The sequence below is a fragment of the Hylobates moloch genome, unplaced genomic scaffold (assembly GCF_009828535.3).
Source record: "Hylobates moloch isolate HMO894 unplaced genomic scaffold, HMol_V3 SCAFFOLD_2, whole genome shotgun sequence".
Lineage (NCBI taxonomy): Eukaryota > Metazoa > Chordata > Mammalia > Primates > Hylobatidae > Hylobates > Hylobates moloch.
Genome location: NW_026652277.1, coordinates 159,741,495 through 159,768,934, shown reverse-complemented (window position 1 = coordinate 159,768,934; position 27,440 = coordinate 159,741,495). Strand labels below are relative to the sequence as shown.

The following is a 27,440-nucleotide window of genomic DNA, read 5'->3' as shown; positions in this document are numbered from 1 at the left end:
TTTTAATAAATGTATAGGGGTATCTTGTTGTCTTAATTTGCAATTGCTTAATGGCATGATGTAAGCAACTTTTTATATGCTTAATTATACTTGTGTATCTTCTTTGGTGAGATGTCTATTAAGGTGTTTTGTCCATCTTTTTCATTGAATTTTTCCATTTTTTTATCGATGAATTTTAAAAATTATTTGTGCATTTTGGGTATCTTGAGTTGTAAGAGTTCTTTGTGATACTTGTATGTGTTGGATCATAAATCCTAGCCTTTAGCCTGCTTATTGTCTTCACAGTGTCATTTGCAAAGCAGAATTTTTAGTTTTGAATAAGTTATTAAGTATAGCTGATCAATTATTTTTTTCATGGATTATCTCTTCAGTTTTGTATCTTAAGAGTCATCCATGGCCGGGCATGGTGGCTCACGCTTGTAATCCCAGCACTTTGGAGGCCAAGGCGGGCGGATCACGAGGTCAGGAGATCGAGACCACGGTGAAACCCCGTCTCTACTAAAAAAAAAAGAGTCACCCATATACCCAAGTTGATATGGTTTGTCTTTGTGTCCCCAGCAAAATCCCATCTCAAATTGTAATCTGCACATGTCGGGGGAGGGGCCTGGTGGGAGATGATTGAATCACAGGGGAGACTTCCCCCTTGCTGTTTTCGTGATAGTGAGTGAGCTCTCAAAAGATCTGCTTGTTTGAAAGTGTGTGGCACTTCCCCTTCACACTCTGTCTCTTTTCGGCCACCATGTGAAGAAGGTCCTTGTTTCCCCTTCTCCTTATGACATGATTGTAAGTTTCCTGAGGCCTCCCAGTCATGCTTCCTGTTAAGCCTGTGGAACTATGAGTCAGTTAAACCTCTTTTCTTTATAAATTACCCAGTCTTAGTTAGTTCTTTATAGCAGTGTGAAAATGGATGAATACACAAATTCATCTAGATTTTCTTCTATGTGATCTTCCAGGAATTTTAGAATTTTTGTGGTTTACATATAGGTCTGTGATCTACTTTTTGTGAATTTTTGTGGAGGGTGTAAACTCTATGTCTAGGTTCGTTTCTTTTGCATGAGAACATCCTGTTGTTCCAGCACCATTTGTTGAAAAGACTAATCTTGGTTCCAATGTTTGCTCTTTGGTTCCTTGTCAAAGAGCAGTTGGCTGTATTTATGTGGGTCAATTTCTGGGCTCTCTGGTATCTTCCATTGATCTATTTGTCTATTCTTTCATTAATATCCATACTGTTTTGATTACTGCAGCTTTATAATAAGTCTTGAAATAAGGTAGTGTCAGTCTTCCAACTTTGTTCTCCTTCAAAATTGTGTTGGCTATTCTGAATCTTGTGCCTGTTATCATCATTTTGCTGATATCCACAAATTACCTTTCTGGGATTATGATTAAGATAGCTTTGAATTTATAGATGAAGGTGAAAAGAACTTACAACTTGACAAGGAAAACTTGAGTTTTCCAATCCATGAATATGGAATATCTTTTTATTTATTTAGTTCTCCAATTTTCTTCAGTTTTGCAATTTTCGTTTCATGGATCATGCAAATTTTGTTAGATTTAGTCTAAGTACTTCATGTTTGGGGGTGACTGTAAATTTTTTAATGTTTTCAATGTCAAATTCCACTTAGTAATTGATGGTATATAAGAAAGTGATTTACTTTTGTATATTAATTTTTATTTGGCAACCTCTCCATGGTTACTTATTAGTTGCAAGAGTCTTTTGTTGATTCTTTCAGATTTTCTGATAGATAATCATGTTATTTGTTAACAAAGACAGTTTTATTTCTTCCTTCACAACCCATATCACCCTATGTCTTTTAATTGTCTTATTGCATTGATGAGAACTTCCAGTACAAAACTGAAAAGGAATGGTGAGAGTACACATCTTTCTTCATTCCTGATGTTAGCAAAATAGTTTCTAGTTTCTCATCCTGGCAATTTTTTCTTTGTGTTTCTTCTGCCTGGGGTTTGCTGAGCCTCTTAGATGTGAAGGGTTTAGCTTTCATTAACTATGAAAAAATTGGGGCTGTTTTTTCTTCAAATATTTTTTCTTCTGTTCTTTTTTTCTTCTGTCCTTTGGAGATCCAACTGTAGTCACTTTGGCCCACTTAAAGTTTCCCAGAGTGCACACTGTTCATTTTTTTCCCCAGTCATTTTCTCTCTATATTTTCTTTTGGATACGTTCTACTACTACATTGAGAAATTCACTTACCTTTTCTCCTGCACTGTTTTTTTCTGCTGTTAATTTTATGAAGTTTATTTTTATGACTTTTTTCTTCTGTAAAATTTAATGTATGCCTTTTTATATTTTTCATGTCTCTCCTTAATATGCAACTTCCTTCTTCAACACATGGAATAGAGTCTTGTTAACATTTTTAATGTTCTTATCTATATATATATATATCATCTGTGCCATTACTGGTTTAGTTTCAATTAACTTATTTTTGTCCTTCTTTTTAGATATAATTACTTGCTGATTTTCATGGTTGGTAATTTCCAAGTGCATGTCAGCCAGACATTTTAATTTTACCTTGTTGGGTTCTACATAGTTTAAACATCATAGACAGCCCCCAGTTTACAATAGTGCAACTTACAATGTTTTGACTTTAACAATGGGTTTATCAGGACGTAGCCCCATCCTAAGTCAAGGAGCATCTGCACTTACAATGATTTGGCTTATGATTTTTTGACTTTATTTATGATGGATTTGTTAGAATATTAAATGCATTTTCCACTTAGGATATTTTCAACTTATGATGTGTTTACTGAGATGTAGCCCAGATATAAATTGAGGAGCACCAAAAGACCTGCCCTAAAAGATCTCCTGAAGGAAGCACTAAACATGGAAAGGAAAAACTGGTACCAGCCACTGCAAAAACATGCCAAATTGTAAAGACCATTGAGGCTAGGAAGAAACTGCATCAACTAATGAGCAAAATAACCAGGTAACATCATAATGACAGGATGAAATTCACACATAACAATATTAACCTTAAATGTAAATGGGCTAAATGCTCCAATTAAAAGACACAGACTGGCAAATTGGATAAAGAGTCAAGACCCATCAGTGTGCTGTATTCAGGAAACCCATCTCATGGGCAGAGACACACATAGGCTCAAAATAAAGGGATGGCAGAAGATCTACAAAGCAAATGGAAAACAAAAAAGGCAGGGGTTGCAATCCTAGTCTCTGATAAAACAGACTTTAAACCAACAAAGATCAATAGAGACAAAGAAGGCCATTACATAATGGTAAAAGGATCAATTCAACAAGAAGAGCTAACTATCCTAAATATATATGCACCCAATACAGGAACACCCAGACTCATAAAGCAAGTCCTTAGAGACCTACAAAGAGACTTAGACTCCCACACAATAATAATGGGAGACTTTAACACCCCACTGTCAACATTAGACAGATCAACGAGACAGAAAGTTAACAAGGATATCCAGGAATTGAACTCAGCTCTGCACGAAGTGGACCTAATAGACATCTACAGAACTCTCCACCCCAAATCAACAGAATATACATTCTTTTCAGCACCACACCACACCTATTCCAAAATTGACCACATAGTTGGAAGTAAAGCACTCCTCAGCAAATGTAAAAAAAAACAGAAATTATAACAAACTGTCTCTCAGACCACAGTGCAATCAAACTAGAACTCAGGATTAAGAAACTCACTCAAAACCGCTCAACTACATGGAAACTGAACAACCTGCTCCTGAATGACTACTGGGTACATAATGAAATGAAGGTAGAAATAAAGATGTTCTTTGAAACCAACAAGAGCAAAGACACAACATACCAGAATCTCTGGGACACATTCAAAGCAGTGTGTAGAGGGAAATTTATAGCACTAATTGCCCACAAGAGAAAGCAGGAAAGATCCAGAATTCACACCCTAACATCACAATTAAAAGAACTAGAGAAGCAAGAGCAAACACATTCAAAAGCTAGCAGAAGGCAAGAAATAACTAAGATCAGAGCAGAACTGAAGGAAATAGAGACACAAAAAACCCTTCAAAAAATTAATGAATCCAGGAGCTGTTTTTTTGAAAAGATCAACAAAATTGATAGACTGGTAGCAAGACAAATAAAGAAGAAAAGAGGGAAGAATCAAATAGATTCAATAAAAAAAGATAAAGGGGATATCACCACGATCCCACAGAAATACAAACTACCATCAGAGAATACTATAAGCACCTCTATGCAAATAAACTAGAAAATCTAGAAGAAATGGATAAATTCCTTGATGCATACACCCTCCCAAGACTAAACCAGGAAGAAGTTGAATCTCTGAAGAGACCAATAACAGGTTCTGAAATTGAGGCAATAATTAATAACTTACCAACCAAAAAAACTCCAGGACCAGATGGATTCACAGCCAAATTCTACCAGAGGTACAAGGAGGAGCTGGTACCATTCCTTCTGAAACTATTCCAATCAATAGAAAAAGAGGGAATCCTCCCTAACTCATTTTATGAGGCCAGCATCAGCCAGACACCAAAATCTGGCAGAGATACAACAAAAAAAGAGAATTTTAGACCAATATACCTGATGAACATTGATGCAAAAATCCTCAATAAAATACTGGGAAACCGAATCCAGCAGCACATCAAAAAGCTTAGCCACCATGATCAAGTGGGCTTCATCCCTGGGATGCAAGGCTGGTTCAACACACACAAATCAATAAATGTAATCCAGCATATAAACAGAACCAAAGACAAAAACCACATGATTATCTCAATAGATGCAGAAAATGCCTTCCACAAAATTCAACAGCCCTTCATGCTAAAAACTCTCAATAAATTAGGTATTGATGGGACGTATATCAAAATAATAAGAGCTATCTATGACAAACCCACAGCCCATATCATACTGAATGGGCAAAAACTGGAAGCATTCCCTTTAAAAACTGGCACAAGACAGGGATTCCCTCTCTCACCACTCCTATTCAACATAGTGTTGGAAGTTCTGGCCAGGGCAATCAGGCAGGAGAAGGAAATAAGGGTATTCAATTAGGAAAAGAGGAAGTCAAATTGTCCCTGTTTGTAGATGACATGATTGTATATCTAGAAAACCCCATTGTCTCAGCCCAAAATCTCCTTAAGCTGATAGGCAACTTCAGCAAAGTCTCAGGATACAAAATCAATGTACAAAAATCACAAGCATTCTTATACACCAATAACAGACAGAAAGCCAAATCATGAGTGCACTCCCATTCACAATTGCTTCAAAGAGAATAAAATACCTAGGAATGCAACTTACAAGGGATGTGAAGGACCTCTTCAAGGAGAAGTACAAACCACTGCTCAGTGAAATAAAAGAGGATACAAACAAATGGAAGAACATTCCATGCTCATGGGTAGGAAGAATCAATCGTGAAAATGGCCATACTGCCCAGGGTAATTTATAGATTCAATGCCATCCCCATCAAGCTACCAATGACTTTCTTCAAAGAATTGGAAAAAACTACTTTAAAGTTCATATGGAACCAAAAAAGAGTCAATCCTAAGCCAAAAGAACAAAGCTGGAGGCATCACGCTACCTGACTTCAAACTATACTACAAGGCTACAGTAAACAAAACAGCATGGTACTGGTACCAAGAAGAGATATAGATCAATGGAACCGAACAGAGCCCTCAGAAATAATGCCGCATATCTACAACTATCTGATCTTTGACAAACCTGACAAAAACAAGAAATGGGGAAAGGATTCCGTGTTTAATAAATGGTGCTGGGAAAGCTGGCTAGCCATATGTAGAAAGCTGAAACTGGATCCCTTCCTTACACCTTATACAAAAATTAATTCAAGATGGATTAAAGACTTAAATGTTAGACCTAAAACCATAAAAACCCTAGAAGAAAACCTAGGCAATACCATTCAGGACACAGGCATGGGCAAGGACTTCATGTCTAAAACATGAAAAACAATGCAACAAAAGCCAAAATTGACAAATGGGATCTAATTAAACTAAAGAGCTTCTGCACAGCAAAAGAAACCACCATCAGAGTGAACAGGCAACCTACAGAATGGGAGAAAATTTTTGCAATCTACTCATCTGACAAAGGGCTAATATCCAGAATCTACAATGAACTCACACAAATCTACAAGAAAAAAACAAACAACCCCACCAAAAAGTGGGCAAAGGATATGAACAGACACTTCTCAAAAGAAGACATTTATGCAGCCAAAAAACACATGCAAAAATGCTCATCATCACTGGCCATCAGAGAAATGCAAATCAAAACCACAAGGAGATACCATCTCACACCAGTTAGAATGGCCATCATTAAAAAGTCGGGAAGCAACAGGTGCTGGAGAGGATGTGGAGAAATAGGAACACTTTTACACTGTTGGTGGGACGGTAAACTAGTTCAACCATTGTGGAAGTCAGTGTGGTGATTCCTCAAGGATCTAGAACTAGAATTACCATTTGACCCAGCAATCCTATTACTGGATATTTACCCAAAGGATTATAAATCATGCTGCTATAAAGACACATGCACACGTATGTTTATTGTGGCACTATTCACGATAGCAAAGAGTTGGAACCAACCCAAATGTCCAACAATGATAGACTGGATTAAGAAAATGTGGCACAGTCGGGTGCAGTGGCTCACGCTTGTAATCCCAGCACTTTGGGAGGCCAAGGCGGGTGGATCACGAGGTCAGGAGATCGAGACCTCGGTGAAACTCGGTCTCTACTAAAAATACAAAAAAAAAATTAGCTGGGCGTGGTGGCGGGCGCCTGTAGTCCCAGCTACTTGGAGAGGCTGAGGCAGGAAAATGGCGTGAACCTGGGAGGCGGAGCTTGCAGTGAGCCGAGATTGCTCCACTGCACTCCAGCCTGGGCGATAGAGCGAGACTCCGTCTCAAAAAAAAAAAAAAAAAAGAAAATATGGCATATATATCTATATACACCATGGAATACTATGCAGCCATAAAAAAGGATGAGTTCATGTCCTTTGTAGGGACATGGATGAAGCTGGAAACCATAATTCTCAGCAAACTATCACAAGGACAAAAAACCAAACACCACGTGTTCTCACTCATAGGTGGGAATTTAACAATGAGAACACATGGACACAGGAAGGGGAACATCACACACCAGGGACTGTTTTGGGGTGGGGGGAGTGGGGAGGGATAGCATTAGGAGATATACCTAATGCTAAATGATGAGTTAATGGGTGCAGCACACCAACATGGCACATGTATACATATGTAACAAACCTGCACGTTGTGCAGGTGTACCCTAAAACTCAAAGTATAATTAAAAAAAAAGAAAAAAATTATTAAGGTTTGTTCTAAGATACCATCAGGTTTCTTAGAACTAGTTTTACCATTTTAATCCTTGCTTTTAAGCTTTGAGGGCAAGACCAGAGAAGCCTTTGGTCTATGGTTAATTTTTCCTAACTACAAACACAATACACTTCTAACTAATGTACCTAAAACTATGTGTTTACAAGGTTGTTACACCGTGGCTGGTAGGAACATAGCTTCTTTAAATCGCTAATTGACCCTTTTCGGGTAAGTGTTTTCCTGAGAATTGGTTAATTTTCCCACATGCAGATAGAAACATGTATTTAGCTGAAAACCCAAGGGGAAATTCTGTGAATCTCCAGAGTTCTTTCTCTGTATGACTCACTTTTCTCTGTTCTGCTGATTCCAATTCCATCTTCTCAAGTAAGAGAGACTTTCAGGTTCAGTGTGGATTCCTTATCCTTGTGCATGTGCTGCCAATGTCTAAAAACTACTGTTTAATATGTTTTGTCTGGTTTTTATGTTTTCAGTGTATTCTCTGTTACTCCATCTTGACTTGAAGTAGGAATCACTTCCCATCCCCGTGGTCTCATATATATTCTTTAAGATTTTCGTCTATGATCTTCCCCAAATTACTTTTTCATACTGTGACCTTTAATGCACTAGAATTATAATACTACATATAGTATTACATAGAGACTCTGTTTGATTCTTCTTGCCTGTGAAAGTTTTCCCAGTATTATCTACTAAGTATTTATTTGTTGCAATACACATTTGAGTGTTGTTTCCTTATCTGCATGCACCTGACTGAACTTTATTCTCTTCCATTGATATTTTTTCTGGTCTTTTGCCAGTTCCATTTTAATTTTAATATTATATCTTTGTATTAGTATCTCCTTTCTCTCAAATTTTATACTTTTCATTTCCATTTCCATTGCAATAGCATTGGTTGGAATCTCCTCTAGTGTGTTAAATATCAATGATAATAGTGGGTATACTTGCCTTTGTCATTATCTTAAGAAAAATCTATAAAATGTCTCCGTAAGTATAATATTTTATATTTTTTCGTAATACACTGAAGGATAGATACATTGAAGCAGATGAGGATTACAAAATTGGCTTAAATTTCAAATTCTTTATATTCACTTACAACAATAATACTCATGTCAATGAATTTGAAACAGCATCAATATGGTTCTGAATAGTTCCTGTATTAGGGCAATACAATATACAATGTGTATTTATAAACATCGAATACTCAGGATTAAAAATGTATACTTCATTTATATAGAAACCACATTTTTTTGACACAATTGTTTTCTCCAGAAACAAAGAGACATAACAGACACTGATTTCAAATACAATAAATTTCAAAATGCAGTTTTATGAGGTCTCTTTCAAATTAGACAGTTTATCTTGTCTCTGTGAATCACATTAAGACTCAAGTATTTTTATCCAAGAATATTGATAAACATTAAGTATATGAGTCTAAGGAACCTAATATGGTATATGACATATTGAATACAATAAAAAAGTTTGTATGGCTGGGTGCTGTGGCTCATGCCTATAATCAGACATTTGGGAGGCTAAGGCAAGAGGATTGTTGAGCCCAAGAATTTGAGACCAGCCGGGGCAACAAAGTGAGACTGCATATCTACAAAAAATTAAAAAAGTTAGCCAGGCATGGTGGGGCACACTTGCAGTCCCAGCTACATGGGGAAGGTGAGGCAGGAGAATTGTTTGAATGCAGGAAGTTGAGGCTATAGTGAGCCATCTTCATGCCACTGCACATGCCTGAGTGACAGAGCAAGACCCTGTCTCAAAACATAAATAAACAAATAGTGTTTCATTCCAGTAGATGTTTACCTTTGATGTGTATGCATTCTATTAATATGAGACAATATTGTGTTCTTATATGTAATTTTGTGATGAATCTAAATAATACATTATAATAACTTTATAACATTTTACTAAAATACCAAAAAAATTATTAAAATATTCATTATATTCTTCACTACAATGAACACAAATCTTTAAGTAAATACATATAAATTTACTTAAAATGAAGAAAATTCAATCCAGATGCCTTGTTTCTACAATGCTTGTCAATTGGATATTTATTAATCCAGCTTTTAGACTCAACATTTTTTTCTCGTCTAAATGATTAGGAACACACAGACACAATCAGAGGAGAATATAAAAATTCATACAGTAATTTCGATTTCAATATATTTTTATATAAAATATATTAAAATGGCATAGTTGCAGTTTGAATTTTAGACATTTCGTAATTAGAAGACTGATTTAGTAATTTATCCTGTATAGTAAGATTGGATGTTAAAAAGAAAACAAATAACTTCGGAGATAAAATTCCTAGAGACATTTCTCAACTTACATGTAATATTAATTTCCTTACTCTCTCTTCCTCTTTCTCTTGCTCCTTCTCCCTCTATATATGTGTATAATTTTTATAAATATAAATAAAATGTTTATATATTCAAATATATTTATATATAAATATTCTATTTAACTAATCTTAATTTTATAATGAATTATTTTAAGTAGTGAAATTCCAGAAGAGTACAATAAGGACTTTTATTTGAGTTAGAAAACATAAAACTTAAAATTGATTACAATGCAAATGTTTACCTTGTCTAATTCAATTATGATGTGACAGTGCTCTTGGTGGGCAATATCTGGAAAAGTTGCTTAATTTATAAATGACGTTGCATATATACACATTTTATCAGTTTATGGCTAGATCATCATAGGTAGTCCTTGGCTAGTTACATGGTTATTAATCAATTGTTCAATTTTATCCTTTAATAACAAATAACTAGTCAAATGTTTTCCCTAATGAAGAGTGTTATTTAGCTAACGCCAGAACTGAGCCGCCATTTCTGGTCAGTTTATGTCAGACTCAGATGGTGGTGATTTGGGAAACTGTTTTGTTCTTAGGGACAACCTATTTAGAACAGCATATCAGATGTTTATTGAATATATATCTACGAGTGGCACTACTCAATCATAAGCATACATATACTCTGCCTTAATAGAAGAATTGACAATTAAAATTGTCAAGCGAGGTTCCAAAAGAAAAAATAAGTTAGTAATTTATTTTGAAAAATTGTCAGTTTCCAGTAAAGCTGAACATACTCAAGTACTATGACCTGGCAAATCCACACCTGGGATTTATTCAAATGTGCACCTGAACACATGTAAAAGAATGTTCATAGAAACATTACTCAGGTTGACTAAAATTGTAAGGAACCCAAATATTAATCAATATAGAATGGATAAACAAACTGTGGTATATTTATAAAATGATGTAGTATACAGTAATGAAAAATGCCACCTGAGAAAAAACATGAGTGGATCTCACAGATACGGTGTCGAGTTAAAGAACCTAGACATAAGAGTGTATGCTGAATGAGTCCATTTATACGATGTTCAATAGGAGGCACACTTATTTAGTAACAAGTTATTTTGGGAGATGGTGGCTAGATTGTGGGCTCTGAATGATGGTTAGATTAAGCAGAACGATTAAGAAATGTGTACGTTATACATGTTATAATTCAATAAAATATAAATTTTAAAATAATATGCCAACTATAGGAAATAATTTTCACATTTAAGGTAAGAACAGTAGATGATCAGAAGAAGAGTAGCGAGAGGATTTCATTTATGAGCTTCATTCTTTGGCACTCATTTTTTTCCCCTAAATTCTGTGTTTCGGCATTAGGGACTTGCCAGCTCAGCCAGATTCCAAAGTTCTTGCCTGGGGCTCCTCCTGCTTGGAGGCGGGTAAGGATGGATGTATATAGGGGCACACACACATGCATGGAGGACTGACCTCCCCTCCAGTTCCACACAATACAACAGGAACTTCACAAACAAGAGCAAAGCTGTGGGAAAAGCAGTTTGCAGGTGGCCCGGCGCTAGTACCCAGGATTTCAGCGGCGGCCCGCTGGACAGCGCCAGGATGACTTCCGCTTCTCTGGGCGAACTGTCGGGCAGGTGCGTCTACTGATCCCCAAGGGACAGCTCCTTGTTCCTGAAAGGCTGTTTTCCGCTAGCTAACCGCGAGAACAAACCACTGGATACGGAACAAAGACGCAACCGCTTTGCTTTTTTTTTTTTTTTTTTTTAAATTTAAATTCAGAGTTAGCCGGAGCCATTTCCCCCCTCTAGAAGCAGACCGCCCGAGTGTGTGGACAGACCCCTCCCCAGGTCCTGAACTCTTAAGGACGTGGCTCTGTGAGGAGCGCCCCGTAGGCAGTAAACCTGCAGGGGCGAGAGGGAGGGACATCGATTAAACCCAAATCGTGGGCGTTCAGTCCTCAGGGCACTGGAGCGCGTGAAAACTCCAGCGGACTCTTCTGGAGAGGAGATCATGCCCTCTAAGTCTCTTTCCAACCTCTCGGTGACCACCGGCGCGAATGAGAGCGGTTCCGTTCCGGAGGGGTGGGAAAGGGATTTCCTGCCGGCCTCGGACGGGACCACCGCAGAGTTGGTGATCCGCTGTGTGATCCCATCCCTCTACCTGCTCATCATCACCGTGGGCTTGCTGGGCAACATCATGCTGATGAAGATCTTCATCACCAACAGCGCCATGAGGAGCGTCCCCAACATCTTCATCTCTAACCTGGCGGCCGGGGACTTGCTGCTGCTGCTCACTTGCGTCCCGGTGGACGCCTCGCGCTACTTCTTCGACGAGTGGATGTTCGGCAAAGTGGGCTGCAAACTGATCCCTGTCATCCAGCTCACTTCCGTGGGAGTTTCCGTGTTCACTCTCACTGCCCTCAGCGCCGACAGGTAAGAGCACAGGTAGCTGTGGGTGGCTTGGAAAAGTCGTGGAGAGGGGCGAGTAGAGAAGACTCACCCGGAGTGCACCTACTGGCAGAAGGACGCAAGGAAAGGATGGGTGTGGAGAGGAAGAGAGGGAGAGAGTGTGTACCTGGGAAGTAGAGTAAACAGAGTTAAAATGGACTGACATGTGAGGCTTGGAAAAATACAAGGAAATTACTATGTTTTAAAAAAACAATTAAATTGCTTTTAAAATAGCATCTCCTAGTCCCACCTCCGACACTTAGGGAATATTATTTCATAGAAAAGCTATAGAATAAACATGCGAAAGAGCGAGTATCTTGTTGAAGCGTTTTGTGTGTGCTTAAAATCTTAAAAGTGTACTTTCCTTTATGCAGTAGAATAAGAATCTAATAGGTAAGAATGTCTGCTTAATATTAGGCAAATATTTAATTTTGATTTTTTTCAAGTAAGAGGAGAACTTACTTAAATTTATTAACTGAATTTTACTATTTCTTAGAAGTAAAACCAATTAGATTAATAAATGTTCTTTAGGCAGATGACTTTTCACATTCTTCTTGTTTAATACCTGAAGCTAAGAGACTTTTTTTTTTCCACAGATAGGTACCCAAAATACATCTTTGATATTAAATCTGCTTTCGACATATGTTAAGGGTGTGAAGTGTCCATTATTCTATTTTGCAGATCAACTATTTCAACTCTGTCATTTTTCAGATGTGCATATTGAGGCCCAGGGAATGTAATTTCTAATGGAAGACCAGGGAGGAAAATCCAAGTCTCCTGACTCAGGGTCCATTTAAGCAGAAGGGAATGTTTGGATAGGGGTGGGGAAAAATGCAAAATTAGTTATCTTTTCACGGAGCTGTGGTTTAATTCCCTTGGTGGGACTGGAGGACTGACTTAAGCTATTTAGATAAACAATTAACTTGGATAATTAAGGTGGTATTCACTCTCCTCTTTAATTTATGTATTCAGTTGCTAATGAAAAATAAGCCTGTATCTGAATTTCCTGGTATTTGCAATAATACTGGAATACTACTTTGGCATTGAAGAGTTAATCCTGACTGAGGGAAACACAACATTCAACAGAGACTTGAGAAACTGAAAATGATTCACTTTCTTAAAAACCACACTCTTGGAAATTTAGGTGCCTTTTGCATAAATTATGTACTTAATTTTTTTTATGTGGCAGCATTTCTATTATCTTTTAAAATACTTTCTCTGAATTTCAAAGCAAAAATGTGACTAGTTTAGCTGCCCCTCTTTATGCAATCTTATTTTACCTAGAAAGTTTAGAAAACGTACTTAGTGATTAGAATAAAACTTAATGATTAGCAACCACAGTAGTTTAAATTACTATTATTATGCTTTTATGCTAAAGACATGGCATTGGTAGCAAGACCCAGGGTTGGAGTTTATTTCACACCAGTTTTTACAATCTATTGTCATGGCGACACGTGACTATTTACACAGGTAAATTTGCCCTGGCCAAGATCAGAGAAAATAATAATCCTCACATATTTACTGACTTTCTCTATTTCATTTGTGCATCATATATTCTGTGAATACGGAATGAATACTTTAGAAATAACGATAAGGAAAGGTGAGATGCCTCTTCTACTTGGTCTGTAGGCTACCCTTGTCTATCAGCGTGTGTTTAGGAAATATAAACTAGGAAACCTGAGTAACTGTTGATGAAGTTATGCAATATATTCCATGATTCACTTAAAATGGGTTGGAAATGGTTTGTTATATATTGTCTACACTTCTATTTTTCTTCTGGAGCATAGCAATCAATAGTTGATTAGTACTTGATGACCTCTTACTATATCTCACCAAATGCTATGATTTCTTGTGGATGTGGAATCAATTGTAGGATTAATTGCACTTAGCACAGTGCTAATTTTTTGTGTGTGTGATTTTTCAATCCTCACAATGCTGTGAGATAGGCATTATTATATTTAAATTAAAATCTTTAAAGCTAAAAAAACAGATTAGAAATTCAGCAACATTTTTATGATCTCACAGCTAGCCACTGATGGTGCCAACATGTTTGAATGCCATTTAAAGTCTGAACTCTTCACCATTAATCCACATTATTACAATTCTTGGTATAAGAAATTACTAATAGTATTTTTTATTTGCCAGCAGACTTAAAAGCTGAGTTTAAAACAAAGCACCTAAGCATAAAAAAAAAAAAAAGAGTACAGGAGCTGATTCATTAGATTTATTACAGTGAAAAAACATCATAAAATGTAACTGCAAAATAAAAGAACCGCCTTGAATTCAAAATTAAGTAGTAGTTGCAGCAATCAAAACGATAATAAACAAATAAACAAAAATTCTGTTATTAGAGTCTTTAAACAACAAATTCAATTATTTGTATCATATATCCTGTCTTCACAGATGGCCTAAGTGTCTTTGCCTAATAAAGTAACAGTAGAGAGTTAAAAAATAGAGATCACAGTACATAGAAAAAACCCAGGAAGATAATGAGATTTCAGAAGGTATATTCCAATGTGAAGTGGAGACTCATGTTCTACACTTCATTGATGTCAGCATCATTAGATTGCAGAGACTAAAATGAAAAACACAAATATTTTGAATCTACCTTGAGGCCTAAATCACCTTGTTTGATATGGCCAAAGGGTGGTCAGATGACACTGGTATCTGTGATTATTATTATATTTCATTTTTTTGAGACAGAATCTTGCTCTGTCACTCAGGATGGAGTGTAGGGGTGCGATCTCGGCTCACTGCAACGTCTGCCTCCCAGGTTCAAGCAAATCTCCTGCCTCAGTCTTCTGAGTAGCTGGGATTACAGGCACACGCCACTATGCCTGGCTAATTTTTGTATTTTTAGTAGAGACAGGGTTTCACCATGTTGGCCAGGCTGGTCTCGAACTGCTGACCTCAAGCGATCTGCCCACCTCAGCCTCTCAAAGTGTTGGGATTACAAGTGTGAGCCACCGCTCCCGGCTGGTGTCTGTGATTATTAATCCTCAACTTTCCAAACTCTTTCGAGGAGTTTCAGCAGACACATCCCTAGGCAACAGCTTTTGTGCCCACTGCAGTCATGCCTCAGAGGCACATCATCATAACCAGTATGGCTGGAGGAGAGACAGTGCATGGTATGAAGTGGTGATAGTGGTAGTCTTAATTTATTATTTTTTTTTTACTGTTATCTTGATAGACATTTTTGTTACAATTTTGAAAATGTATATTGCTTGCTTGCTTACATAAAGTAGTTGATTAAAAGTATTTCTATATTCTATGATGTTTCTAACACTTTCATACATACACACATAACACAAACACACACATATTCTCACCTCCCACCGTGGAGTATTGTGTGCTGTGACATCGGGTTGGTGGCACCCCATAAGCCATATTTTGCTCATGGTTGGTGTTATAGTTATCTCCTTCTCTATATATGAGTAGCTGCATTTCCAAATTTGGAATGTTATTTCTTTGATTCTTGAAGACCTTTTGGCCTCTGATGGCACATTATTAAAATGCAAATAACTTTTAGGAATGGAGTTTTCCTTTTTCCTTCATAGGAAAAATTCTCACAGATTCCTAGTGCTAGACTGTAAACTTCATAATTTCACGTATTAACAAATATAAAATTAGATATCAATTCTTTATTCTGGCTTCTTATATAACTGTTAACCAAAATGCATTTATAAATTAAATTTAAAAAATAAAACTATAAAAACTATAAAAATAAACTAATATTAGTTTAATGTACTGGGTGATACTTTCTTCTGATACCAAATAGCCAATGTTAGATTAAACGCAAAAATAATGTTGTGCTAAATCTGATTAAGTTTCTAATGCATTAATAATTGTTAATACAAAATCCAAGTTTTTGTGTGCTGATTAGGATAATCAGATTTCATTCCTTAACTAGGTCAGTAGACAAAGTCTTGAATCATTAATATTATTTGTATATTATATCAATGCAAACAGATATTCTATTGAGTGTAATTATTTGTTAAGATACTGAAATAGATTGGATACAGGCCCTGGGTCTAACACTCCCTAGGCTTCATAGGACTTTTCCATCAGTCTTTGTCCAGTGGTGGGAGGCAGTGCTGTTAACTGTTTGCTGCTTTCTCATCAAATAACTCTTGACTGAAGCTCAGGTTCATGTTAACCAGCTGCTGCTGACTGGAGATGATGCTTTCTTTTTTTCTCCATAGCCCTTGCCTCTCAGTCTCTTAATTGGTAGTGAGATTGTCACCAAGAGTGTGCTTCTAACACTTTAGAATAATAGTCCACACTCACCCTATAATGCTAGAGTGATGACTTATTTATGTTCAACTTATTTTTGTTCAACTTTGTATTACTCACACAACTATAAAGAACTACCTGAAATTGGGTAACTTATAAAGAAAAGAGATTTAATTGACTCACAGTTCCACAGGCTGTACAGGAGGCGTGGCTGGGGAGGCCTCAGGAGACTTAGAAACATGGCAGAAGGGTGAAGGGGAAGCAAGCATGTCTTCACATGGTGGCAGGAGAGAGAGAGCTAAGAGGGAAGTGCTACATACTTTCAAACAACCAGATCTCATGAGAACTCACTCACTACCACAAGAACAGAAAGGGGAAATTTGCCCCCAAGATCCAGTCACCTCCCATCAGGTCCCTCTCTCAAACACTGGGGATTACAATTCTACCTGAGATTTTGTTGGGGATACAGAGCCAAACCATATCAGACTTGCGACAGGAGAATTTAAGGCAGCCTAAAAATAAGAATACAAACAACACACCACAGGACTAAAAAGGGAGGAAACCAAGGGCAGGGAAAAGAAAAGTTGGAAAATATAAAATGACCCATACTTTCACAAAGTGTGAGTCATAGGTTTTTCTGAGAGCTTTCTTGTAGCCTTTTCAAAAAGAAAAATTTGCTTTCCATAACAAATGCTCTGTTATTTTTATATACCCATAGAAGCAGAATCAATTGTAGTTTCTGCACATAATTTATTAGTTTTTAATTTGAATTTACAGGGCTTATTGTTAAATAAACGTTATTTGACTCCAATAAATTAGATATCTTTTATTCATTGATCTTGAACACTTCTAGTTTATCTCTTTCTTTTATACTTAGAAGTAATTTCACACATTGAATTAGAAAGGCACTGTATAATTCTCACAAGATTCATAATATTGCCATAATTTATATGTTGCTTATAGCTTTTGAAGATTATTCATCTACCTTGATCTGAAACTTTTGGGACACACTATAAATAAGGAGAGATTGCATCAGGCTTGGGTTTATGTTCCTGGGTGCCGCTAACCATGTATCCATTACATCCAAATGTTTTACTTGGAGAAAAAGGATAAAACAGCACAAAACTCATGGCCATAAGGTGGTGTTTTCCTTATTTGCAAAAGAAGAATAATGTCTTCCTCATGATGTGACATATCATAATTAAAGAACAGGCATCTGATTCTTCAAATGCTGAATTTCTGCTGGATTCCAGATACTATCCATTCTGTTGCTGAATGTGCACCCATTGCACTGGACAACCTTGCAGGAAGCCTGTGGCAAAGATGCTCACTGCTGCACACAATTCTCTTAAAATATGGTTTCTAAACCCGGCTTATCATCAGAATCACCTGGAAATGTCAGTAATATGCAGAATCCCACACTTCACATTCTAGGGACTCTGCATTAGTAAGTCTACAGAGAAGCCTAATCATATTCTCTCTTTTTTTACTTCTCTAGGTGTTTCTGAATATTGATGCATCTTAGGCATCACTAGATTAGACTCAGTCTCCATTTGTCATCACCATTCCCACTTCAACATAATACCCAACAACTCCCACCCACTTTACCACAATTGCTCCTAATGAGGATCTCCTTGTTGCTCAGGCTATAGTTTCAACCATTTATTGAGACCTATGGACTCTACTGGCCAGGCCAGGCATTGTGTTATGTATTAGAGATATAACAGTGAGCAAGACCTTTCTCTTACCATGCAATTCACACTCAGACTTTTTGTGGACCTATTCTTTGCCTGATAAATGAAAGTTTAATAAGAAAAAAAAGAAAGAAAGAAATTTTGGGTAGTGTCATTAGAAAGATTAGTGTAGCTGGAGATTTTTGAGGTGCTATGATGACTCTATAAGAAGTAAAAAAAAGATCCCATTTTTATTATGTATTTTGTTTTATGATTAAACTTAATTATCTCTTTACATTAAAATTTAAACTACACAGATGTTACAAGCGAGATCCAAAATAAGAATTGATGAAGAAATCTATTTATTTATTGAGGTTTAATACATGAATAGTGATTATTTTTCTCTTTATATGCCTTTTGATCAACATTCTCTAGTATTTAGTTTTCAGTTAGGGATATCCTCCTGAGACCATTTATAAGGGAAAATGTACCTTTTTACACATACTTCTATGCTAATATACACAGTGAAACACTTTTTATACTAAGAGATACTTTTCCCCACATCTATAAATATTTGAAGGAAGCATGATAAAACATGTCCACATTAATTTGCACAATCTCATTTTATTTTTTGCTTTTTATCCTTTCAAAGATACACACAGTTGGTATACAACATTTTTCTTCGACAATTGTAAGCTATGTCTCAGTACTAATACTTTGGTAATCTGTATTTTCAACTATAATTCTGTTTTTGTAGGATTTTCAATTCTGCCCTTTTATTCAAATGTGTATCATTTAGAGACTATCGTTGGGGTCTATCTTTTCTTGCAGGAGGTGGCTCATAATCCTCCTTGTTGGAAAGGCCAACATTTCTGCTAGGTTTCTTGCTTTCCCTAAACTGACATTTCTGTACCTGTTTCTAGCAATCTTATCAAAATGAGAGATTTATTATTTCAATTTCTATTTAAAGTTTCTCTGTATCTTTTATGGTTATAATGCCTGCTATGATATGAATGTTTATGTTGGCCAAAATTCGTATGTTGAAATCCTACTCCCCAAGATGATGGCGTTAAGAGGTGGGCCATTAGGAGTGATTAGGTCATAAGAGTGGGGCTCACATGAATGGGATTCATTCCCTTATAAAAGACTCCAAAGGGATGCTTGACCTTTCCACCATTTGAATAAACAGCAAGAAGATCCATCTGTGTAAAAAAAGTGAGACCCTCACCAGACACTGAATCTCTCAATTCCTTTATCTTAGATTTCCTAGTCTTCAGAATTGTGACAAATTTCTGTTGTTTATAAGCGCCCAGCATATGGTACTTTATTATAGCAGCCCAAGTAAACTACAACAGTACCTCTACAATAGTATATGTGCTTAGATATGAGGTAGAGAAGTGACATTTTCTTCTCCTTTTTAAATACGTAGAGGAAAGTTCAGAATACCCTTCCTGGTTTTTGAGAATCTAAAAAGAAGGCTTGATCTTCTTGTAGTGATAACCTCTCTGCCCTTTCCTTGTCTTCTTCCACAGAAAAAAAATTGCAATCAGGTTTTTGGTACTTTGCTCTTAAATATGAATTGTCAGTCAATAATTATGCAAATTTATTAGGAGAGATTACAGCACAAAGAGACCAAACAACCTGGAAAGAGATTAAATTTTTCTGTTTGTGTTAGTTTTATAGATACATAGCAAGAGCTGGCTGCAGTAGCTCATACCTATAACCCCAGCACTTTGGGAGGCTGAGGTGGGCAGATCACTTGAGCCCAGGAGGAGTATGAGACCAGCCTGAGCAGCATGGCAAAACCTGCTCTCTACAAAAATACAAAAATTAACTAGGCTTGGTGGCACACACCTGTAGTCCTAGCTACTTGGGAGGCTAAGGTGGGAGGATTGCTTGAACCTGGGAGGTGGAGATTGCAGTGAGCTGAGATCAGGCAACTGCACTCCAGCCTGGGTGACAGAGTGAGACCCTGTCAAAAAAAGAGATACATGGCAAGAATGTGCACATATAACATAGGAATAGGACACTATAAAAAAGAAATAATTTGAAAACATAAAAAACTTATAGGAAACAAAAGATGATAGCAGAAATTTTAAAATTCAGAAAAAATGATGGAAAGTAAAGCTAACAGAATATCTTAGAAATTAAAATCAAGAAGAAGGTGGAGATGTGCTTGATAAATGTGATTTTCCAAAAAATATCAGAGATGGGGTAATAATTGAGATTTGTCTAACTAAAATCATGTGGCACTGAATCTTATTTGCTAGGTATATTGTCATCTGAAATACTTTAAAGAGAAATATAAAAAATTTGAGGTTTACATACCATTTTGAATTGTTTGCATCATCATTGCCTTACTTAATATGTGTGTTTGAGTTAGCTGTAGAAAGTTTTGGATTGTTTACTGTGTCCTGGAGTGTGATTCCTTTATCACTAGTACATTGCTAGTATATTGCCATTAATATTTTAGGTTGGAGGAGAAAATAATTTTATGGGATCTTGACATGAAATAAATTTGAGCTATAAAGACAGAATATTATTTTGCTTTCAAGGTTTTCAGTCCTTATTATTGGATTACGGAGAAAATCCCAATCTAGATTAGTCTTTATTTTGTCAAAATGTAGTATGACCAATCTAGATTAATTTCTAAAATTCATTAATGTCCTTAGAAAAAGAGTGAAGGGGCTCATGCTCAGAAGCTATGGAAAAGTATCAAGGAAGAATTGAATAATATTATTTTGGGAACATCTTACATTTTGGTATTCAATACATTATGATAGATGTAACATATATAGATTTAGAAGAATTTAAGAGGTAAATGAATGTCCAGGATTTTGGAAATGAAATGACTAGGATTTAGGAAATGCCAATTTAAAATATTTTTCTCTCCTTTCCTGTTTTCTGTGCTAATAAGTAGTGGAATGACTTGTAGACTGAGAGACACCAGGAACCTTAGGTCTTCCATACACTTTTAAGCAGCCAGGGAATAAATAAATTTGAGCTATAAAGACAGAATATTGTTGGCATCTCTCTTACTAAGCAGGATGTCTTTCTCTCCTTCCTTCCTTCCTTCCTTCCTTCCTTCCTTCCTTCCTTCCTTCCTTCCTTCCCTTTTCTCCTTCCCTTTCCTTTCCTTTGCTTTCCTTTCATCTCCTCTCCTCTCCTCTCCTCTCTTCTTCTTTCTTTTCTTTCTTTCTTTCTTTCTTTCTTTCTTTCTTTCTTTCTTTCTTTCTTTCTTCTTTCTTTCTTTCTTCTTTCTTTCTCTTTCTTTCTTTCTTTCTTTCTTTCTTTCTTTCTTTCTTTCTTTCTTTCTTTCTTTCTTTCTTTCTTTCTTCTTTCCTCCCTCCCTCCCTCCCTCCCTCTCTCTCTCTCTTTCTTTCTTTCTTTTTCTTTTCTTTCCTCTTTCTTTCTCTCTCTCTTTCTCTTTCTTTCTTTCTTTCTTTCTTTCTTTCTTTCTTTCTTTCCTTTTATCTTTCTTTCTTCCCCCCCTTCTTCCTTTTTCTTTCTTTCTCTTTTTTCTTTCCTTTCTTTCTTTCTGGAATAACTTGAGATGTATCATTTTCCCAGGTACAGAGCCATCGTTAACCCCATGGACATGCAGACCTCAGGGGCATTGCTGTGGACCTGTGTGAAGGCCATGGGTATCTGGGTGGTCTCCGTGTTGTTGGCAGTTCCCGAAGCGGTGTTTTCAGAAGTGGCGCGCATCAGTAGCTTGGATAATAGCAGCTTCACAGCATGTATCCCATACCCTCAAACAGATGAATTACATCCAAAGATTCATTCAGTGCTCATTTTCTTGGTCTATTTCCTCATACCACTTGCTATTATTAGCATTTATTATTATCATATTGCAAAGACCTTAATTAAAAGCACACACAATCTTCCTGGAGAATACAATGAACATACCAAAAAACAGGTAAGCTTTGTAGGTGTGGGTTGGTGGTGTGTGGTCAGAACAAGTAACTGCTATTTATTGTTTTATTTTGTGGGCTTTTAATCCTATGACTGATGAGAATAGAGTTGGGCCTTCACAGGCCTTAACTAGAACGGATATGTGGGGATCTCTAATATATGGTCATATCAGAGCCCTGGAAAGGCCCACTTAGGTTCAGTTTATCATTTACCTGGATCTGTGATAAGACCTGACATTCCACCATTAGAAATTAATGTATTGAAAGGCCTGTTTTACATGCAGATTTTTATTTAACAAACAACATAATAAACCAGAAAAATTTCACGTATGAGCATACATTAATTTGATTATTGTCTCTTCTCCCATTAACCCACTAAGGATGGCAGGGAGTCTAGAAGAAGGATGCATCAGGAAAGGACTATAGGACACTGCCTGGGATCTGGGGATGGGATTTGGGTGGAAGTCAGAATGAGAGATGAGGGGAATAGCAAGAGCAGCAGAAAAGGAACCCAAAGGTGCAATCCAAAGGTGGGCTGGTGCTGAAGCAGTATGTGACCCAACTCAAATTTTTAACTTTCCCTACAAAGATAATATGCTTATTTAAAAATTACATCATGAACCTTATGTACTTTTTCTTCCTCAAGAATATGCAGTACTAATTTAAGGTAAAAATCAACTGTGTTAATACACAAAGAGACAGAAATAGTGTTCTTGTGAGAAAGTTTCTGGTTGTACATTTGTGTACAGCTAGAAAAGAACTTCTAACGGGTTTTGCAGGTACAGAGTAGTTACTGATGCTTGTTTCCAAATTAAAGGCAAAGAAACTGAATCGCAGATCATTTAAAATTTACTGGAACATAGATGGCGCATTAGGCTGGGGCACTGGGCATGTTAGAAACAGCAGAAACTAGTAAAGGTTTCTTGCATGGAAGGTAACCTTTATGAATTGGTGGCCATCAGCATCAAAGATCCACATCGGCTTTAAAGACTTAAAAAAATCACCCAATTATTGAAGGCATTGTTAGATAAATTCATAGACTTTATCTAAATATTTGGCATCAGTGAGGCAATGTGTTCACATCATTGGCTCACTGTGCTTTCTATTTTATATAATTAGTTCTTTTATTTGAGCCCTGTGATCCAGTGTGAGCCCTGTGTATCTCAATTAGGTATTTGAGTATTTGCTTTTGGTTTCTAAAGTTGAGTTTTTCTCATAGACACTGCCCTTGATTCACTTTTTAAATTTTTAATGGCCTTGGCCTGCCTGCTTTGTTTTTGTGAATTTCCCTATTGGGACCTATAAACCCTGACAGGGCAACTGGGTCTTGACATCTGCTGAGAAATAATCTCAATGCCAACAGCCTGCCTGTGCTGAATCTCCAAGTATAGACTGCTGTGACATTCTTGCACTCATGGTCCACCTGGAAGGGATGACACTGCTTAGAAAGATAAATTTCACATTTGACTTTCTTAGGATTGATTGTTGGGTTGCCTAACTTATGCCACTGGGATCCATGTGGAATATCACATTCTGCTTCCTGGCCTGGGCTCCTCTTCAGTTGCACCTTTCTTTGCTTCCTCCATCACCAGTCTACTGCTACCTACCATCAGATATGTTCCAATCCCAAACCTTTCCAGTCTTCTTTGAAATAGTCTAGTTGATGACCAATAGTATTCACTCAGAAAATGTTATGATACCTACTACCAATGTCTTTCAATAAATTAGTATTCCACGTCCATGTTGCCTTAATTAAATATTTAAACAAATTAGACAAATATAAGGTACCCCTTGAACTACTGATGTTAAGAAATAGTTTTTAGATTAAAAATATTGATGTCCAATATTTGAATTTTATCTATTTATTATACTCTTGAATACCCTCTTAGAAACAGTAAACATAATATGTAAATTTTATGGAGAAGGAAAATTTATTTTTATTTGTGAATGTGAAAATATAATAATGTTTATAGGACTCACAGTTATATCAGGTGCTTTTGATTTGTGTAAGTCAGGAGTTTAAATTTCAAGTTGTCATTTTGTTTTCCTGTGGAGTGGTAGTTTTAAAAAGTCAAGCCCTGCTTCATTAGATCAATTTTTCCTATTTAAAACACCCTAATTTGTTTTGAAACACCTAAGCTTGAATATATTCTATGATTTCTTAATTTAGTGGATTTAATACAAACAGAAATGATTTATATTTATGTTACACACAATGAGGCATTAAGCAAAACGAAAATAAATAAATAATATGAAGACAGCATTTAGTAATTTACCACCTAGTTTTGTATAAGTTGTCAAATATTTTTTAATGCAAATAATGTAGAGACCAAAATAAGCTTTATCAAACTGTTAAAATCCATCATCACTTTGGTGAGGAAAATAAATAATTTGTGTATTTTGGATGTATTATCATGCTGTAAATTTTGCTCTTTCCTGACTTGAAAAAGTTGGGATGTGGCTGGTTCCATTTTCACTTTAACCAATGGGATCAATTTCTTATATTTGCAGATGGAAACACGGAAACGCCTGGCTAAAATCGTGCTTGTCTTTGTGGGCTGCTTCATCTTCTGTTGGTTTCCAAACCACATCCTTTACATGTATCGGTCTTTCAATTATAATGAGATTGATCCATCTCTAGGCCACATGATTGTCACCTTAGTTGCCCGGGTTCTCAGTTTTGGCAATTCTTGTGTCAACCCATTTGCTCTTTACCTACTCAGTGAAAGCTTCAGGAGGCATTTCAACAGCCAACTCTGCTGTGGGAGGAAGTCCTATCAAGAGAGAGGAACCAGCTACCTACTCAGCTCTTCAGCGGTGCGTATGACATCTCTGAAAAGCAATGCTAAGAACATGGTGACCAATTCTGTTTTACTAAATGGGCACAGCATGAAGCAGGAAACGGCACTGTGATTTTGGCCGTTCAACTCACTACCTGGAGAGAGCTTAGTAACTGTTAAAATTCCTATTCAGCAGATCAGAACTAAATAATTATCGTATTCTTGCTGTTACTTAGCTAATTTATTAGGCAATTGCACGATTGACTCAGAAAATGCAAGACATTTTTTCTCTACACTAGACTTTATTTTTTCTCTTTTCATTTCCTAATAATTAGAATATGAGAAAAGACTTTAAATCACTACATATAATACATATATGTATATATATGTATTTGCACACACGCACGTACACACATGTACATTATATATATTTCACATTAAAGATGATCCCCAAACCAATGCAATATGTATAATTTAACATTGCTTTAGTATTTAGGCTGTTGCTAAAGCCAATTCTAGCATATTTGTCTTAGGTTTTGTTTTATCTCGAAGCATGAAATAAATTTCTATATTGACTCAATGATTCGGTGAGGGTAATAGTCAAACTCCTATTATTTGAAATACAAGTCAGATTGTCCTGGTGAATTTCATTCAATTCACAACTATTGCATGTATGTGTGTGTGTATATATATGTATATATGTACACACACACACCCACACGTCCTTCATTTTAAGAAAATAATAAAAAATTCAAAGGTGGAGCTTAATCACATCGGTATTTATTGTGATTCTGTGATTAATCATAATTTATAGAAATAACTCGTATCTGTAACTTCTAAGTATGTGATTAACAGAGATAATGAAATTAATATTATGAATTATAAAATAGGTATGATATGAATATGATTTACATTATGAATGTAAAATAGGTATCATATGTCCCAAATTGCAAAACTACACCTCACAAGTTTGCATGGCCATCTTAGTATACATTGCTAAATACTCGAATATTTGGATGATTGTGTATAGATGTGATAAGATTTGTGTAATTCCAGTGAGTTCAACCATTTACTCATCCTCTCTTGCAATACCCAACTGACAAGTATGTGGGATCACATTTAGGCAATTTTTTTCTGCTTTTCCTGAATGATACCACAGTTTTCTCTGAATAAATGTCTTCTTTTTTTAAGAAAATGCAAATGTATTGATTACATTTTAAAAGCTACCATTTTTAAAAGCATGTATCAATAAATCTAATATTTAAATCAATATATTTCATACTATTTCTTTTTCTAGATTTGAGAAGACTCTATTAGTATACTAAGCTTTTCCTTAAACACCCATAACTCATGCTATTTAAGATGTAACATATTCAATTGCATATAACAATTAGAAGAATAAATACAAAGTAAAATATTTGATAATAATAATGATAGTGAACACTAATCAAGTATTTTCTATGTTACAGGCATAGTCCTAAAGCTTTACATTTACTATCTAATTTAATCATCAATATAATCACTGAGGTGAACAAGAGAAAGATCTAATTTGGCAAGGTATGAAGTTATGCAATTGTGGGTAAGGCATCTTTATTTGAAAGCGTACACGATTTTGAAAATTTTGCAGAAACAGCAGATCATGTGAACACATTGTCAGACCCCTGAACTTAGGCTTTATTAATTTAATTGTTAATTTACCTCTGAAGAAGGTCTTCTTATTATCTCTATAGATTAGGAAATTGAGGCTCAGAGATATTAAATAACTTAAAAATATCGAGCTTTTCTTTTTGGAGATCCAGTCAACACTTAATAGCTCTGTTAACAAACTAAGCAGGTAGAGGATTATCTGTGCAAATTATTATTTTTTTTAAACTTTAGATTCAGAGGGCTCATGTGTAGGCTTGTTACATCAGTATACTGCATAATGCTGGGTTTGGGCTCATAATGATCTCATCACCCAAGTAGTGAACATAGTACCCAATAGGTAGTTTTTCAACCCTTGTCCACATCCTTCCCCACTGTTGGAGTCCCCAGTGTCTGTTTTTTCCATGGTTGTGTTCATGTGTACCCAATGTTGAGTTCCTGCTTGTAAGTGAGAACATGAATTATTTGTTTTTCTGTTTCTACATTAATTTGCTTAAGATAATGGCCCCACCTGCATCCATGTTGCTACAAAATGATGTTATTTCATTCTTTTCTCATGGCTGTGTAGTATTCCATCATGTATATGTACCACATTGTCATTAGTCCACCATAGATGGGTACCTGGGTTGTTTCTATGTCTTTGTTATTGTGAACGTTGTTGTGATAAACATATGATTGCAGGTATCTTTTTCTTAGAACAATTTAGTTTCCTTTAGCTATATCCCTAGTAATGAGATTGCAGTGTCAAGTGGCAATTTTATTTTCAATTCTTTGGGAAATCTGTAAACTGCTTTTCATAGTGGCTTAACTAATTTGCATTCCCAACAATAGTCTATAAGCGTTGCCTTTCTCTGCAACCTCTCTGACATGTTATGTTCTGACTTTTTAAATAATAGCCATTCTGACTGGTGTGAGATAGTATCTCATTATGGTTTTGATTTGCCTCTCTCTGATGATTAGTGATGTTTAACATTTGCTCATGTTTTTTGGTTACCTGTATGTCTTCTTTTGAGAAATGTCTGTTCATGTCTTTGCCCACTATTTTAATGGGGTTATTTATTTTCTTCTTATTGATTTGTTTAAGTTCCGTATAGATTCTGCATA

At 36.1% G+C, this 27,440-nt stretch overlaps 1 protein-coding gene across 2 annotated transcripts in view; it reads left to right on the top strand.

Moving 5' to 3' along the window:
* NMBR (neuromedin B receptor) overlaps positions 1-24,987 on the top strand; it is a 67,896-nt gene extending 42,909 nt beyond the window's left edge. The window contains exons 1-3 of one of the 2 annotated variants that reach the window (XM_032160435.2): positions 11,656-12,077; positions 21,569-21,917; positions 24,424-24,987. In XM_032160435.2, coding sequence (XP_032016326.1) covers positions 11,656-12,077; positions 21,569-21,917; positions 24,424-24,825 — 1,173 coding nt within the window. In that variant the 3' untranslated portion in view covers positions 24,826-24,987. Of the gene's footprint in view, positions 1-11,655; positions 12,078-21,568; positions 21,918-24,423 lie in introns of those variants that run through there. The other variant, XM_058435603.1, reaches the window with a different exon arrangement.
* The last annotated feature ends 2,453 nt before the right edge of the window (positions 24,988-27,440 follow it).